Raw genomic sequence first — 17,497 nt, forward strand, 5'->3', positions numbered from 1 at the left:
CACGGTTTAGAGAAATACTGATGCGGTGAAAGAGCCGTGTGGCTCTTGTATTAGAAAGTGCCGTGGAAGTAGTGTTTATTTCTAGCACAGTTGTGTGGCTGTTGGTGCTTTAGGTGCCTGAGTTTCAGACGGGGTGCGAGGCTGGGGGCGGGCGGAGGACGAGGACCAGGCGGAGGACGTCCCTGCTGCGGGAGCACCTCTGCCACGTCCGTCCTGCGCTCCGCACCCCTGCAACGCGCCCGGGCTGAGCGTTGCCGTTGCTCGTCTCGGGGAAAATGCGGCTCTCTGGGAGAATTTCTGCTGAGGCCTCACTGGACTTGATTTTTGCCCTTAATTAGAAAGAGTGACAAAACTCCCATTGAATAAATGAAAGGAAAGCTAAATCTAGCTCCGTGTCGTCCTGGTGGAAATGCTGTGTTCGGAACGACCTATTAAGGCAATGGGCTAAATTCTCTCAGGATTAGCTTTAGCGTAACCTTTGACAGAGTGCTTCTGACAGCATTTCTTTGTGAAAGACCCTGTCACTGGAAGGAAAAAAAAATATATATATATATATATATAGTTCCATCTTAGCATGCAAGAGCAAAATCTACCACAAAGCGTGGGCACCTGGCCGTGATGCTGTCGCCGTATTTGAGGTGGCACAACCCTTCAGCTTCTGGGTATCAGCAGCCACGAAACAAACTCTGACTTCTTCATATGCTGCCTATGAGAACCTGGAGCAGTTTCGCTCAGAAGCAAAAGCTTTATTTTCCTCCATATGAGAGTAACTCATGCATCAGGATTATGAAGCTCCAGGCAACAAAAAAGCCCTTGTTCCTATCCCGCGTTACGGAGCCTGCTCTGCAGCTACGCCACAAAAGAGCACCCGCAAGTGCCAACTAAAACAGGGAGTCTGCAGAGGGGAAGCAGCCAGGCAGCTCCTGCCAGCCGCATGCCTTAATCCAGATCATCAGGATACAATAACCGAGCAGTAGTATTTTCTTATTTAAAGTACTCGTTCCTGCGCTGGATGTCCTGATCCCGGACGCAGGCTGCAGGCCTGGAGATGGCTGTGGCAGCCGCGAGTTCTCATTAGCTGTTGGAGGGCAGCTGATTTCACATGCCTTTCCTTGGAAACTTTTCCTGCCTGAGCCGTTTCTTGCATCCTTCCACAGCTGGAGGGGCCTTCAGAGGATTTGTGTGTGTGTGACAGTGGCCAGAGCCCACGGGCCCCTTGGCACCCCGGCAGAAGAGCCGGCAGGGCTTGGAGGAGAGGCGAGGCAGCGGCTCCGCGCACGCCCCATCCCGAAACGCCTTTGTGCCCCGGGCACATCTCCTAATGTCTAGATTTCCTCCGCTGTAAAACGAGAATAGCAGAGCTGAGGAGAGATTTAGGAGGTGCAGAAACTTGCTGGAAGCAGCTACTGAAGTGCGAAGTGTCAAGGTATTGAGGGGAGCCCCCGCCACTTCGCATGCTTCAACACCTTTATTCCTGTAACAGAACTGATCAACTGACAGATAACTGATGATTAAAAGACACTTACCTGAACACTTTGGAACTTAGCACAGCTGCTGTTTAATTAAATTTGGGTGGGTTCTTATATAATCCTATATGATTCATTCCATACACTTACAGCTTGTTTTTATAATTTAGACCAAGTGTCTGAAGCTGTCTTTTCTTGCTAGTGGAAAAATCTGTTTGCCTTATTTTTAAGTTTGCCCTTTCCTTATCATTAATTCACACATTGTTACTGGAGAAGGGAATCCTGCCAACTATGCACTCTTGGAGAGCAAGATATTTGCAGAGGCTCTGGGTCTATTATATCTCTGTTATCCTGTAGGTTGAAATCTGGCAGCTCTACTGAAATAGTTTCCTCAGATATCAGTGCCTTTCCCTGGGTTTGTGTTTTGCCAAAATAAAAGGCAGTAAACTTCTGCCTCTGAAAAGTGTATTATCAATTAGCGCTTCCAGTATTCAGATGATGGTACCTCATTCACTGGTGATTAACTTCAAATTCTCTCACTATAGGATAAGTTTAAATAATCTTTTGCAACTTTTTGCAAGTAATTTTTTTTTTCCCCGTGAGCTCGATAAATTGCATAACTGTGCTTGCTTGCTGAATCTGGTAGGGAAACAAATTACTTTTAGGTCATGTTTACAGTAACTGTTTTTCATCTATGAAAACAAAACAAATCAGAGCTATCCTTTGCTGTTCAGAGTCAAAATGATCATAGCTGCAAGTTCATGTATTGATTCATCCCCCTTCCAAGAGTCACTGGTCCCACACTCATACACTCATGCCATGTGCAAACGCTGTCAAGGAGCCCCTTCTGAAGTCCGGGAAAGCTTGTCCTTGTCCTTGTGCTGTGCAGCGCTGAATTTTCCACTCGGAAAATACCCCCTTCTGCGGGGGGTTGGCTTCCGATGGTAGCTTCAGGTGCCTTTCTGCTGTGCCAGTACCTTGACTTGGCTGGGGAGCACCACACCTGAAACTGCACCTGGTACGGTGTCGTTGCTGAAATCAGGGAGGTTCGTCGCTCATCGTTGGGAGAAAACAGGAGTGATGCGAAGGAGTGAAACTGCTGAGCAAGGGCAGAGCCCTGCAGGAGAGGCAGAGCCTGTTGCTGCTGTGCTGTTATCGTCCCTTTCCTTAATGGCAACACCAACAGAAAGGGGAAATGTATGCACCACTAGAGCACCTCTGCGATTAGTATTTTTCATGCTGTAACTAGTCCAAGTGCTTCGCTTTGGACTGTCTGCTCCGCTGTGCAGCCTGCCAGGGCGGTGGGTTTTGGGGAGGGCAGTGACACTTCGGCTGGCTCCGTGCGAGCAGCGCTGGCGGGGATCAGCCCCGTGTCGTGCCCCTCCGCCCGGCGTGATGAGCAGGAGCCGGCGTCTGCGTGGATGGTGGGGCAGTAAAACCCGGCAGTGCCTGCCCACGGGCCGCATCCAGCGTCTCTTCCGGGGCACCCCCAAAGCGGGCCGGGGCCTGGCTCCCTCTCCTCGGGCCGTGGGCGCGGGTGCTTGCTACCTCCCGAGCTTCCCTCGCTCGACAGCCGAGTGGGGTCCTGCGGCACCCGGCACCGCGTCGGCGCGACGTTCCGCTTTCAGGCGCGTCGTCACTGCGCTGTGCCGAGGTGGTTTGCTTGCTGCCTTGTCCCTTCGTCCACCCCGGTGCTGCAGAGGACCAGTGGCCCCGCGAGCTGGGGCGGTGCCCGTCCTTGTGCCGGGCCAGCGCTGGGGCTCCCGAAGAGCACGTCTGCCAGAGCGCTCTGAAATGTCTCAGCTCTCTGGTGATGCCTTTTGGGGGCTTTTCCCCCCCCGGTCTTTGAGAGGCAGGTTTAATCAGAAGCAGGTGGTCTCCTTCTTGCAGGCTCTGAAAAGATTTTAGAAGACTGGAAAACTACCTAGGAAAATGCTGAGTGAGACGGATTACCGCTCCAGATTGTGAGCTGAGATGCTGGAGGCCAAGCTTCTGAAAGGAGGTTTCCTGCCACCCAGAAGAGGGTCGAGCGGGACTGCTCTTCCACGCGGCAGAAGGACCTTTGCTCAGTATTGTAGGCAGCAAAATAATGGCTTATTTAGAGATCTAAACAAGGGCTACGTGTATTTTTTTTTTTTTTTTTTTTTTTTTTGCCTTCCCTATTGGGACATTTAGGCCAAGTTTTTTCAAAGCCTTTTGTTAACAGAAATTTTGGACCATTGTTTGTTCTTGCACAAAAAATGAGGTTTTTTATTTTTGAAACTTGCTTCAGTTTCCCCTCGTGGCTGCTGAGTCTTAGCAGGTAGCTCAGCCGTCAGAGTTACTGTGCCGCACTGCTGTGCTGCAATGTGCAATGATGCATTAGTGCCTTCGGAAGTTTCACCTTGCTGATTGTTACTGCATTTAATTGGGTTTTTATGTTTATGCAAATTGCAAAGGGTCTCATTCAAACAAGCAGCCACAACTTCAAATTTTTGTGAGATTGATGCAAACCTTTCACAGCTTAGGAAAAAACAATCTCTAATTCAAACCAGGTCCCTGAGAACCTCCTTTTTCTTAGTGTCTGCTTTTCAGCTTGAATTAGATATATTCTTACTCATATCTGCATTTCTCTGACATGTGTTAGTCCAGAGTGAATATTCCCTACACTAGCTTGACTATAGCTATTTGAAGCACTGATACCTTATTTAAGACTCCAAATAATGTACAGCCTATGCATAAATCTTTAAAGGAAGTTTGAGTTAGCTCCCTGCTCTTATGCATGCTTAGCTCAATGATATAATAAGCATTATCTAAATGACAACAAATCAATAATATTCCTGACCAATTGTGCTAAGCAAGCTAGTCCTGTGTGCTAATATCATACGACTTTTCCCCTCTGTTGAAGGGACTTTCTCAAAGTCAGAACTGTTGATCTCAAATTCCTTGCAGCTGGAGGAACCCCACCCAAAGTGTCCAGACACTCCCGCAGCTGCCTTTTAACTCCCTTCTGCCCTGGCTGCGACTTCTGGAGTAGTGTGAAACGCTGCGGCTGCATGGAGGTCCGGCGGGTCGATGCTGATCGGCCGTGGTGCGGGCGCTGGGGGAAGCAGCCCGCCCACCACGGGGGGTGAGGCGCGGACCTCAGCTCTGAACTGCTGCTGTGAACTTGTAGCAGCTTTCCGGAAACCAGCTTTTCCTGCTCCCTTCCTAAAAAGGAGGAAAAAACATACTTGAGGTAGTTGTGTCTCCATCGCTGTTTTCAGCCTCCAAATAAGGTGCTGGGTAATAAGCGCAGTCAGGATCCAGAACGCGCTCGGCCCGAGCGGGAGGGCCCGGCCGGGCGGTCCCTTCTGGAGCTCCGCTGCGGATAGTCCTCCCCAAGCGCCCTCCGAAGACGCAGCGTGCGATGACTCGTGGCAGCGCATCAGCAGGAGCGGCGCTGGGGGGGAACCCGTAAGCCTGCCCGTAAATCTGCTGTGGGAGTAACTGTGCTCTCTTCTGGCGTTAAATACAGTGATGAAGTCTGAGCTAGCTGAATCAACTGCTGCTTCATGTCCAATAGATAAAATAAACTGTCCTCTGGGAAGATGCGTATTCTTCAAAGCTTTCTGAGTCTTTGATTAGTAGCCATGTTAACCAAACTTGCCAAAACCGAATCTTACGTCAGGCTTGAGTCCCTCTGGGTTCCAGGCTAGTCCCCCGTACTTGGGACCGCTGCGGAAGCAGGTGGTCCTGCTCGTTCCTGCCCCACGTCCGCACCAGGAGCGACGACCCCGTGGCCGTGAGCAGAGCTCGTGGATCCCCAGGAGAATTACTGTACCTCTTGGACTGCGAGTTGCCTTGGTCCGTGCTGGCCAAGTGGTTCTTCTGCCAGCGTGCCCTGCAACCCCTGTTCATCAGAGGTGATTTAAGGGTGCTGGCAGTGCACGGCCAGGAAGGGGGAAAGGACTCTTGGTGGCGGGGCTGGCGGGTTATGAACCGCTGCTCCAGCATCTGCTGGTTGCCTGAGGTGTTTGCGGGTTTCGAATGCAAAGTGCTCGGTAGAGGCATCGACTGCGCTCAGACCGGCCTTTAGCTCCTCTGTGATGGGCTAAGTATTGCGAGATGCACCTGGAGCTCAAGCCGCGACGTTTTCCTAATTCCCGTGATAGTACTGGCTGTGTTTTCTACATCCTTTCTGGTGGTTCAGTGTGTTCCTTGGAGTGGAGTACTCGGTCGCAGTGTTTCAGAAGCAGATGTACCTGTGGCACGTGTAAAGCGCTCGGGTCTTCCCATTTGCTGTTCTGAAATGTTTGCATCTCCAAACATGCCGTTAAGTTATCGTAGCTGCAGTCACTGACGCCAGGCGACGGTGACTCCAGCCTGCCCTCCGTCTGCTGCTTCAGCCGAAGCATAGCCAGGTGCGGTAATGCAGGGAACAAAATACACGAGCCTTGCAGAAAGGTATTACTGCAAAATGCTTTATTTTGGAGCCTAGGACAGGGAACACGGCTGCCTCGGCTTTTAAAAATAAGTTAATTCACTCTATTCTGTGCAGTGAACGCACAGTGCTAAGGGTCCTCCTTCCTTCGGTGCAGGATAGCCCAGATGAGCCCGACCGAGTAAATGATGTTATCTGTGCTAAGGAAAACTTCAGTCTTCTTGCACTGGGGTGTGACTCGTGCGCTGCAGCAGGCTCGCACGCGGCTGCTGGCACAACCCCGCTGCGGTGGTCGAACGCAGAACGGGGTGAAGGGCTGCAGAGCTGCCGCTCGAAGCGTGCCACGACTCCTCCTGAGGAAGAAAGTCATAACCTGCCCTGCCTGCCGTCAGTTTTGAGTGTTCTTGTAAGCTAGAAAATGTGTGCATAGGAGAACCTAAAACTGTTAAAACTGTGGTTTAAGAAACTTAATTTTTAGTTCCTTGGAAGCCTGACACTTCCTAAGATGTAACGGCTCTTTCACTACAGATTTCATAAGCCTCCAGACTCTTTGTACCCCTTTGAAATGGGGCAGAATCAAGGAAAGAGCTTTTAAAGGGTCATTTCTGTTATTTTTGGAGGCTGAAGCTCTTCAAGATCCTCCTTTAAAAAAGCAATTTCTTCTGGCAATAGGTTCTGCTTTCCTTTTAACACATCCAGTCAGCTAGCAAATGTGTCTCGGCCAAATCGTGCCTGTCAAGCGGCACAGGGTGCTGATGCCTCCAGGTTCGTGACCCTTTGAAGCCGAGCCCCTAAATTGGAGCAGGAATGAAAGTCCCCGTGCACCTAGTGCATTTACTACCCGGGATGCTCCTTAAAGCAGACTGAGGGCGGTGGACAGGTATGGCCAAAGTCACGCTGCAGTTTGATCGGGTCTGATGCAGGGCAAAATCTCTGGAATTTGAGACTTCCCGCAGTAACCGCCTTTGTGGCTGTGCTCGGCTTGTGTCCCAGAGTCCTCGGTGCGGTAAGTGACTCGTCCGTAAATGCCGTGGGGCAGTTCTCCCCGTTGGCAGTGGCACGTTACCATGCTACTGCTGGTAGCAGTGCTGGTGTTTTCTTCTGGTGTGTAGGTACCGTTAATGACACACCTTGTTGCTAGGAGATACCTTGAAAGGAAATGGGTATTTGTTTTCCATCTGCAGAATTATTTTTTTATATTTTTTTTATGGTTAAATGGAAGTCCTTGTTGTGGACATGCAGAAGTGAGGACTGAGGTCTTCCAGGTGGGCATGTTTTAAGCATCCCTGGTCAGATAAGGATCTCATAGCTTCAGTTATGTCCTTTTGTTACGATGAATGACTTCACAGCTGGAGCTGGCTCCACTTTCCTGTTTCCGCCTTGTTTTTGAGTCACTTTATCAAGTCCCCAGCCTGTGCTGCTGGCTCGTGACACGTAGCATACATCTGCTGGAGTCTAATTTACCAAGTCCCTCTTGGCCTGTGCCTCGTGCGTGGCCAGGGAGGTGGTGTAAGGAGCAGCCAGGTCTTCGCAGTCCGATAGCAAAAGACAGGGAGGAAAGCCCCAAGCCTCGCTAAAAGCAAGTGGCAGACTCGAGACTCTCCCTCCGGGCCACCTCAGTAGCAGATTCTTCCGCCAAGGTGGGTGAACCTGGCTCGACGCAGGTCTGCTGTTACCGCGCTCGATTCCCTTCAGGTCTCTGGAGCTCAGCGAGGTCCTTAGAGGAAAGCGGAATATCGTGATCGAGTCCCAGCGGCATGCCGGAGGCTAATCTGGGTATTGCGAAGTGCAGCCTCTGGATTTGGGAATGACCTCAAATAAACCGACCTCTCTGCAACGGCCAGGATTAGCTGCAGGGTTAGCTTTCCTCGCTGGGCTTCTCTTAAGTGCTCTTTCAGTTTTATATTAACATTATGTCTTTTCTACTCACTACTCCATGAAACAATTTTCCAGGTTATCTGGCACGTCACTACTAGACGACGTTTTCCCCTGCATCTTCGATGCATCTTGTTTGCGAATGAGATCCATGCAACTCGCTTGCAATCGCGTCTCTTCAGTGGCTGTTGTAAAATGATCCAAACATCTCAATGATGTTGCTTATACAAATACTCCAAAAGCAACAAAATACTCCCGAAGCTGTGCTGCTTGGCTTTGCTTAAATAGAACTTGCCTTTTCAGTGCCGTCTAGGCAACTGAATAGATCTTATCCAATTTGGACCTGGCTGTTGTACCTTTTTGGGACAAGAGGCCGCTGGATTGACACTTGCTGCAAATGTGTTCAACACCTGTGAATGCAGCAGATTTATTTTGATATTTGGTATGTGCAGGGAGGCACCACGAAGTTGGGGCAGTTTGGCCTTGCTGAAAAACAAATCTGATTTGAGAGAAACTCGGTGCTGGTTTTCCTTGTGAGAAAGGAGCAGGTGAAAGGTCTGACGGTAATTAGCGGTACAGGAAATCTTGTGCATCTCCTGGTTTGATGAACCACTGAGAACCAACTTGAAACGTTGTGCTCCCCTGTCTTAAAACCCGCAGAAACTGGGTGGTCGGCATCCGAACTGCCGCCTCTCCGGAGGCCCGGCTCTCCGTGCGGGGCGCAGGGGTCCGGTTTCGCAGCTGTGTTTTTGCCTGGCTCCGTAAGGGACGCAGCGCGCTGGGCTGCGAGCGGGCGCACGGAGCTGCCTCGCGCTGGGAAAACTGGGGAAGACGGAGGGAGGGGAGGGGAGGGCTGGGATTTCCTTCGGCGTAAAAGAAAACCAGAGGAATTTTCCCTCTCCCCCTGCTTCCCCCAATGGGGTGTTTGAGATGAGTCAGCTCTGCTGTACAGAGGAGGATGCAGTTTTTGCTGGGAAGACTTTAAAATATTGGAGAGCAGTGGCTGCGGATCCCAAGCTGGATCTGCCCCGGCGTTGGTGTGCACGGTGCAGCGTGCCAGTCGCCCCGTACCTTGACGGCTGTGCGAAGCAGAGAAGCTAAATACCTGCCTGTTCATGACTGTCTGCAGAAGGGTCTCGGCGGCCGGCGGGACCGTGGGTGCTGCTGGTGGTGCCTCCGAGCTGTTGTCGCTGCAGCTTTAGGTGGGACGTATGCAGACCGCAGCGCCGAGGCTCCTAACGGGGCCTGCGGAGTAACAAGCGGAAGGTGCCCCTTGCTGTAGACGCGACCCCAGAAAGGGCGGAGTGGTCTCCGGGGACCTGTGCGCGTGCTGCGCGTGCGTCCGCTCGGTGCTGGGAGGCCTGCGCTCAGCCCGCCCGTGCGCCGGAGGCCTGGCCCCTTAGCCCGTGCGCGGCGCGGTCCTCGCCGCGGGAGCGTCCGCACCGGGCCCGGGTCACGGGCTTCCGGGGAAGTGACTCTTCTTCGATGCACGAAGTCTCTGGCGCTGAGAACTGCTGGTGGGAGGAGGCTCACGCAGAAGGACTCGCAAGTCATGTGAATGCGAGGCCAGCGCTTCCTCCGCGCACCTTTGAGGACAGTCCCCTCGCAGCAAACTTCGTCAAGCTAACGCCGGTGGAAGCTGGGCCAAAGGGCCATTGGCCAAGGGCTGCCGGACTGCTCAGAGGGCAGCGGTACTCTGGGAAAACCTCCTGAAATCGCAGCTGAGCCGTGCATAGAGCAAGGCTGCAGAGCTGGACCTTGACCTTGACCCATCTCAGCTTTTAACCAGGTGTCTGTCTTGCCAGACCTGCCCTTGAACCTCACCGCTCCCTTCCAATGGGTTCTTAAACCCTAACCCAAGTGGAATCATGTCTCGGCTTTTCTTCCTACTTTCTTCTTATTACAGGCTGTATTTTCCAGCCACTTCCCAAACTTGCCAGTGTCTAGGATGGCCCCGTCTTTGGCCAGTGTAGCAAACCATGGTGTAACGCTGAGAAGCTGGCATATTCCTGGGATTGTTCTGTGATGTTTTTGTGGGTAGAATGGGCTCAATTTTCTGTCATTTCACTAGCTAAGAATTTCCTCTGCACAGACTAGCTTTCTTTTTTTAATGGCAAGAATGCTGTAACATACAGAAAGCCAAAATAGAAATGTTAAAATGCATTGCATCTCCAGCCATGGTGAGCAGAACTTGCTTTTCTTCCAACCAGTTTGTTGACACAGGCATTTTTTAGAGGCATTATAAATTTCTTTGAACTCTTTTCACTTCAGATCTGTTATATCTCCTCTTTTAATACTGTGTTTTGAAATGGTCTTGGGCATAGGTGGAGTCTAAGATAGTCAGCGAGCATTTGTTTCACATTATCTTGCTGGGTTTGGGGTTTTTTGCCCTGTCTTATTTATGCATCTCTTTAAAAAAATCTCCTTTTATGCCTATTCGAAGTGGGAGCCGCAGGCTGCGAAGGGACCCTCCCTATCTGGGCAGGAAGCACTGCTGGCCAGGCAGCCGAAAACGGGCAGCGGCTCGTGTTGTGGTTGGCCCCTGCGCGGAGACGGAACGAAGAGCGGCTCCAGCCTCCCTGCACGCCGAGCAGGGGGAACGCGCGGGCTCCGAACCCGGGGCCGTCGCTGCGCCTCGCTGGGAGGGGAGTCGCTGCCCAGGGACGTCCGGGCTCGCAGGGGGAAGCGCGGCGGCGGAGGCGAGGTGCCCCTTCCCGCGCGCTGGGGGCTCGGCGTGCTTCTCCCCCGGGAGCGTCACGGCGCGGCGTGGGCGAGCCGCTGGCCCAGCCTGTCCCCCTTCGCTGCGAGGCCGGGAGAACCTCAGCCGTCCCGGGAGCCGCCTCTGAGGCGCCAGGTCCAGCCCCACGTGCTGTTCGGACCCTCCCTGCTCCCTGGCGTTGTCCCGCAGCTCGGGACTTGCAGGCGGCGGGGAGCGGCGGGACGGCCGGAACCTGCCCGCGAGAGCGTCCGTGGAGGTCCTGGTCGCTCAGGCGTGCGAGTCAAGCCTCGGCTGCAGCAGCCGAAGCAATGGCAGCGCTGGTGGCTCCGTCCCCCAAGTCGGTGCGCGAGCAGACACAGCGGCTTGGGCTTCCTTCACTTGTTCTCCAGGAAACCGGTCCTCAGCCCGCGTTTTGGAGCTCAGAGGCGAGGATCGCCTGCCACGCTGAGGGGCTTCGTTCTGCCCATGAAACACTGGCAGTTTAAGATAAGAGCTGAGACTTCGCTGTCTGACCCGCTTTAGTACAGTTGTGTGAGCTGAGCAAATACGTAACTGATGGGCAAAAGTGAGAGCTGAGGAGGAAACCCCTGGGCGTGATGTTGGCAGAGCCGCCTTGCAGGGCTGGAGGTGGGAAGGTGAAACCTGCCTCGCTGCTGCTGCTCTGGGCCCTGCGAGGAAGCGTTTTCTGCGGGGTGTTCGCTGTGCCGGGGGCTGCAAGAGCTCTGCTGGAGAGGTGGAGCTTCACCCTGCCGTCTCGCAGCTGTTGGAGTAGATTTAGTAGGTACTTCCATGGTGCTTAGATTGAGTAAAGAGAAGCTAACCTCAGACCTGGACCCTGAATGTGCAGCAGAAGTCGTATTTGGACAAGTAGAATAAATTATCAAGTTGGTTTAAAAAAAAAAAAAAAAGAACCCACTCAAGTAACAAAGCAAATTAGTGGGTTTAAACTCTAATGTGGAGCTCAGAGCTGGAGGCCCCAGGCTGAAGGCCATCCGCTGTTTTGAATCTTTACGTTGGTGCTCTCGCTTGTTGACTCTGAAGCCTCCAGATGTCTGGCTCGGTGGTCCCGCAGATGACTGCTGACCGCGCTTTGCCGTCTACTTGTTTCCTGCTTGGGCCCTGTGATGTGACTTTTCTAAATGAGATTATTTAATCCAGATGTTTGTATTTAAAATAAACACTCATGGTCCCTTGCCTCTACTCAGCTTCTGTCTGACTCATTAAGATCAGAGTCGGTAGAAAAATCGGTTAATAAAACCTTGTCAGTTCTGGAGCTGTGTGCTAGATAGCCAAGGGCTCTTTGCCGGAAACCTGAATGTCTTTATGGGTTCTCGAGCGCTGGCTCAGCCGAATTAGAAACGTCCTATTCCGTGGACGTGAGAGGCGCAGGCAGTGTGCGCACACGCGCGTGCACGTCAAGACCATTCTAAGCTGCATTGTTATGAATTCCTGGGGTGAGAGGTCTTTTTTTCAGTGACTAATGCAGTGTTTTCTGGCTGCAGTGATTAATGAGAGATGGCCCCTAAGTTTAGTCTCCTGTGTTTGTCCTTCAAAACAAGGATACAGCAACGTCGTAAACTCGCTTGTTCCCTTATACTGCAATGGCAGCGATGTGAGCAGTGCTCGTCCCAGCGACATGCCTGAAGCTAAAACGCTGGACTTTGTCTGAGGTGGTACAGCAGAAAATACTTTATTCATATCTATAAATGTCTCTTTGTAGTCTCTTTTAATGGAAGAGAAAACCCTTGGGACGTAACCGTAAGACCGATTGAGAAACCTGAGCGCTGCCACCAGGCCACCCTTCCCCGTCACACGTCCCGCCGCAGCATGAGCCTGCGAGAGCCGGGTCGATGGCTGGCCCCAGGATTTGAACTCCTGCTTTCGAAACGTCCTGGAGAGACTCAGCTTTTTGGAAAAGCTGAGCACAAATGAATGCCAGTCCCCTGGGAGAAGTGGGCTGAAATGGACCATTTCATACGTTTCGGGCCCTTTCTCAAGGATGAGCAGTCCTGCATGTAGACTTGAAGTTCAGAAGCGAGGGGGAAAGGCATATAAAAGCCCACAGTATGCCTTAACACTGGCAGTCCAGGGTCCTACGGTTTCGAGCCATCTGTTAAACTGTCTCATTCTTATTAGGAATGCTATGTTTTCCAAGGAAATTGGTTTTTGGTTTTGGTGCCGGCTCTGCACGCCTCCTCCCAGGCGAGATGCCGGTGTCTGGCAGAGTTTGGGCAAAAACCTAGGTGCTGGGGCAGGAGGAGGCATAATGAATGTTGGTTGAAATAACGCGTGCAGGGATGCAGGTTCGTTTTCAATGGTTTTGGCTCCCCGGTGATTTCACCCACCTTCCCTGCTCGGAGGTTTAGCACCATCACGGGGCTGCTGGGAGCACCGCAGGTAACAGGCTTCCTCCTGGCTCGAAGGAGTGGCTGGTACCCAAGATTACCCCTTTTTGGCGTCGTACTGTGGAGTCTTGCTGCCCTGCACGGATTCGTAACGCAGCAGGCACCAGACCTAACGTTTCAGCAGCCCTAGGGCCGGCTCTCCTGGAGCAGAGGGGCTGCGTGCCTGGTGCGCCATCTCCTTAGGCAGCGCCTCTCACGCTGCCCGGGACTCGTCACACCTCTGAGACGCGGTTTTGCTCATTTTAAGGTAAAAGGTTTCATCTCGGGGATCCCGAGTGAAGGGGCAGCAAGGCCGCCGTGCCCGCCGGCGGGGCGGGGGTCCCTGGGGCTCGGCAGGGCGAGGAGCTCACTCCCAGCGGGAAAGGGGCTTGGGAGCGCCCGGCCCCGCGCAGCCCTGGCAGACGGCCGTGTCCTCTTCTCTTGCAGATGTCGGGGAGCCAGCCGCCGGCGGGCAGAGGGGCCCCGTGCTGCCGCTGCCGAGGGACGTGCGCGGGCTTCGAGCCGCACCCCTGGAGGTAACCTTGCACTGCGGAAGGTGCCCCTCTTCTCCCGGGCGCTGGGCTGGCGGGGGGTCGGGCACGGCTCGGCGGTTCCTTGGTGTTGCCCAGGGCTTTGGGGGCCTCGAGTTCAACCTCGAGCGTCCTCGGGGTGGGCGTGAAGCACAAGCCGTGGGGAAAGGTGCGGTGCTGCGCCTGGGGTCTGACCGGCACCCGGGAGTAGCTAAGCGCTGCTCTGGAGGGGAAGGTGAAGGGAACGGGTCCCACCCCGCGGCTGCGCGCTGCCCCGAGGGTCCCGTCAGCGCGGGGCCCCTGGCCGTAGCCCTGCGTGCCGCGCGGTGCTGACCTGCGAGGACGGCTGTACCGGGACTTCCGAGACTGCGAGCGTGGTAAGAGACGCTCACGCCGTTTCGGTAAGTACACACGATGCCGAAGATCGCGCCGTCCCGCTCTTCTGGAGCCCGGAGCCCCGATACCCGTGAAGCGGCTGCTTGCTGCGGCCGCGGCGGGCTGCGAAGTGGAACCCGCCAGGCTGCCCAGGGAGCTGCGGACCTGCGAAGCGAAAGAGGTTTTTTCCTCTCTGAACAGGCCGTTTCTGTTCCACGGAGCAGCAGGCTCTGCCGGTGCAGCCCGCTGAAGTACGCAACGGCTGAGGTGTCACAATGTGTTTCGGTCTGTACTCTGCTAAGTCCAGTCCCCGCCGCTGCTTTGCATCCGCTCCTGCCCGCGCGTGCAGGAGACGGGCGTGCCCTCAACGCCGAGAAAGCCCCGAAGCGGGTCACTGCGATGTCCCGCGGGAGCCAGGCTCCCCAGCAGTGTCACGCGGCCTCGCGCCCTCCCTTCCCCACGCCTGACCCGGCCCGTGGCCCCGGGCACGCTGCGCCCCGGCACGCTGCACACGGGGAAAATACGTGCTGCACCGGCGTACAGAGCCCGCGCGTGCCGTGCACCGCCCTCCAGGCTTGTCAGACCGTTTTTGTTTTTAGGCAGTTTCAAACATGTCCTTGCTCGCTTTTGAAGCAGGCAGATGCGAACCGAAAGGGTAACTCTGCGCTTGTGGCCGGCGCTGCGCAATGTGCCTCGCTGCCGCGCTCGTCCCGGCCGCCGTGCGTGGCTGCAGCGACGGGCAGGGCCACAGCAAAGTCACCCTGTTCCAGGAGCCCAGCGCTGCCTCGGCGCAGGAGCTGTTGCTGCTCGGGGATGGCTGCAAGGGTGTGCAGCGTGCCAGAGACGCTCTGGTACTTTAGATTCAATTTTTCCTCTTAAAAACACGAATTTAGGCAAATAGCTGCTAATAGCAGTAGCTGATGGAAGCCAGCCAGTGCTGCGTGCTCCTCTCTGAGCTGTGGCAGTCAGCTGCTGCCCTGCCCCATGTGTTGGCCATCCGAAAGGGGAAAAACAAACATGCAGCTTCTGAAGGAGAAGGGTTGTATCCAGATGTCATTAACTGCACAACAATTAATGTCCTCTGAGACTGTCTTGCAAGCCCGCTACTCCTTTCTGAGCTCCGTGAGCCTTTGCTGCGAGCTGTGCAGCTGCCGCGGTTGCCCCCGCGCCCCGGATCGCTGCACGGCCTCTGCGCCCCGTGCTGTCCGGGGCGCGTGGGGGCTACGGCGGGCTTCTCCGTGGTGGCACTTCGTTTTGCTACGCAGCCTTCAGTTCTCGATTTCAGTGCCTAAGCGGCATGGAAATGCAAGCTTTAAAAAGCTCATTTGATTAAGCTGCTCCTGGTTTTTTTCCTGCTTTTAATTCCACTGGAGGATAGTTTGAATCCTGTTTATTCAAGAATCATGCTGGAATAGTTGGGGTTGCATCAGAGTGGGGTTAACCATCAGAAAATGGCCTCATAGACTCACCTTTCTATTTTATAGCCATCATAATTAAAATAGACATTTAGATACCAGTGCCACTTCTAGAAGTCTGTTTTAATGGAGCATAAAGCACAGTAACAGCGAAGGCTAGCGCTTTATAGCTGCAGACTACGTGGTGAAGTTGGAAGATTAAAAATCCCTTTGAGCATCACTTAAAAGTTCATGGGAACTAACTGGTGCCTGCAGTGGGCTGGTAGGAACAGTTTATCAGTGTCGCTGCTGTCGCTTTGCTCGGGATAGCACTGAGGGTTTTATAGTTTTATATTCCACGCCAGTGCGAATTCCTCCGGGGCGTATCACGCTGGGTTCCCGAAGGCAGCTCGTGCCACAAAAGCCTTTTGCCTTGTGTCGTAACCCTGTTTTGTATTTAACCTTTTAAAGCGACTGCAGCTTGGTGGCTGGGCCCTCCAAAGATCGCATGCCTCCTGCGGTCCCGCTTATATCGAAAGGATGATCTCACTTGTCGCCCGCAGGAAACTATGCAGGTCGTGCAAGTGCAGCCAGGAGGATCACAGCCTGAGCTCTGACGTGGAAGACGATCGGAAAATTGGCCGCCTGTTATCGGACTCGAAGTACGCTACGCTCACTGCCAGGGTGAAAGGAGGCGACGGAGTCCGCATCTACAAAAGGAACCGCATGATCATCACCAACCCCATCGTGTCGCGGAAGGACCCGACCTTCGACACCATCACCTACGAGTGGGCTCCGCCAGGGCTGACCCAGAAGCTGGTAAGGCGGCCCGCGGCGCGCTTGGCCGGTGGAGGAATGTCACTTAACGGGGAACGTAACTCCGCCTTGGAATAAAGTTACCATGAAAAATAGTGAAACATATGGTTTGCCTCACAGAGCAAAAATGCGCATTATGTTTAGTATTTTGGGGAAACCGCTTAAATAACCAAAGTAGGTAGAAGAAGGGAGTTAGTTGCCTCTAGTGGGTTCTTATAGGTTTGCTTACATTTCTAGGAGAAGTCTTAATGTGTTTTACAACTAGAAAGTTCACCACATCAGTATAGTTCATGCCCAAAAAAACATTGCTGAGAAGAGAACCCATCGCTGCTGTCCTGCCAATTATATAATGCCTGCACAGCCCACATAAGCATTTTTAGGCTCAGAAAACCCAAACTATATGTGGAAGAGATTCCCGCAGGCCTCTGCAGGACGTCCGAGCCTTGCATAACAAAGTCTGGGGCAGGATATGATCACTCTCCTTAAATACACCCGGAGGAGGTCACCGAAGAGGGGGAGAAGCTGTGTACCCCCAGGCCAAGGCGTGGGGAGCACGGAGCCCAAGCTGGCTGGGAACTCGCTTTGGAGACCTGTTTCCATGCTCTGAAAGGAACGAGGGGGTGGCACAGGCTTCCAGGAGGAACGGTGGAAATGAGCTTTTTGTGTGGTTTAGCAAAGTCGTAACTTAAAATACTATCCTGAAGATAAATATAACTGGGGGAAAAAGTGGGGAGGAGGAGTCCTTTAGGGCTTTGACATCCCACCGAGTGGGAGAAGCCCCGAGTTACCTGTTGAAAGGCTGGAGTCCTGCAAATCCAGCTGTGGGGCTGCCTTGAAATGCCGGCCGGTGGAGGTGGAGGCAGTTATCCGTGGCACTGCCAGTCATCTGGACTCTTTGCAGCCAGCACTTCAGTAAATTACACTTGAGTCCATGGCTCAAAAGCAGTGAAATTCAATCGATGCAGAGTAGTAATGCAGCGCATAAATCTATCACTGCGTTTGTAAAGTATTCTGTTCGAATGCTGTGAAAATGGGCTTTAATGATAAGGGAGAAATAACTATCTTTATAGTAATTGTTTTCTTTGCTTGCTAACATCAGTAACGTTAGACTTGAGATGCCATACCTATTTTCATTAGCCAGGAGTGTAACTGCTGCTCAGTTGTACCTCCGCAAATCACTGAATGGCCCTAAACCTCCCCCAAATACTGTATTCTGCAGGAAATAGTTCTGTATCACCTCGGCCTTTGGGTTAACTTTCCACAGAAATATCTAAATGGAGGCAAGACTTTACAGCCAGCACACTGACAGCGTTTACTTCACTTTGGCTTGCAAAACCCACGTAAGCGAGTGACGGCATAGGCCCGTCCCAGGGCTCTTCCTGCGCTCTGGAGGTGGCCGTCGTCCCCAGAGGGTCAGGCTGCAGGCAGAGCTCACTTCTTCGGGAGGAGGCTTCTGCTCCTGCCCTTGCTCTTGCGTTTTGACCCGCCTCGCAGCTTAGTTGAGGGCAAACCAGCTCCTTCCAGCCCCAGAGTCTC

The 17,497-nt window shown here is 53.3% G+C and overlaps 1 protein-coding gene across 2 annotated transcripts in view; it reads left to right on the plus strand.

Moving 5' to 3' along the window:
* LMCD1 (LIM and cysteine rich domains 1) overlaps positions 1–17,497 on the plus strand; it is a 38,277-nt gene that overhangs the window by 4,262 nt on the left and 16,518 nt on the right. Inside the window, exons 2-3 of one of the 2 annotated variants that reach the window (XM_026099665.2) lie at positions 13,294–13,382; positions 15,709–15,964. In XM_026099665.2, coding sequence (XP_025955450.1) covers positions 13,294–13,382; positions 15,709–15,964 — 345 coding nt within the window. The remainder of the gene's footprint in view (positions 1–13,293; positions 13,383–15,708; positions 15,965–17,497) is intronic. The other variant, XM_064519240.1, reaches the window with a different exon arrangement.

Source organism: Dromaius novaehollandiae, chromosome 12, assembly GCF_036370855.1.
Source record: "Dromaius novaehollandiae isolate bDroNov1 chromosome 12, bDroNov1.hap1, whole genome shotgun sequence".
NCBI lineage: Eukaryota > Metazoa > Chordata > Aves > Casuariiformes > Dromaiidae > Dromaius > Dromaius novaehollandiae.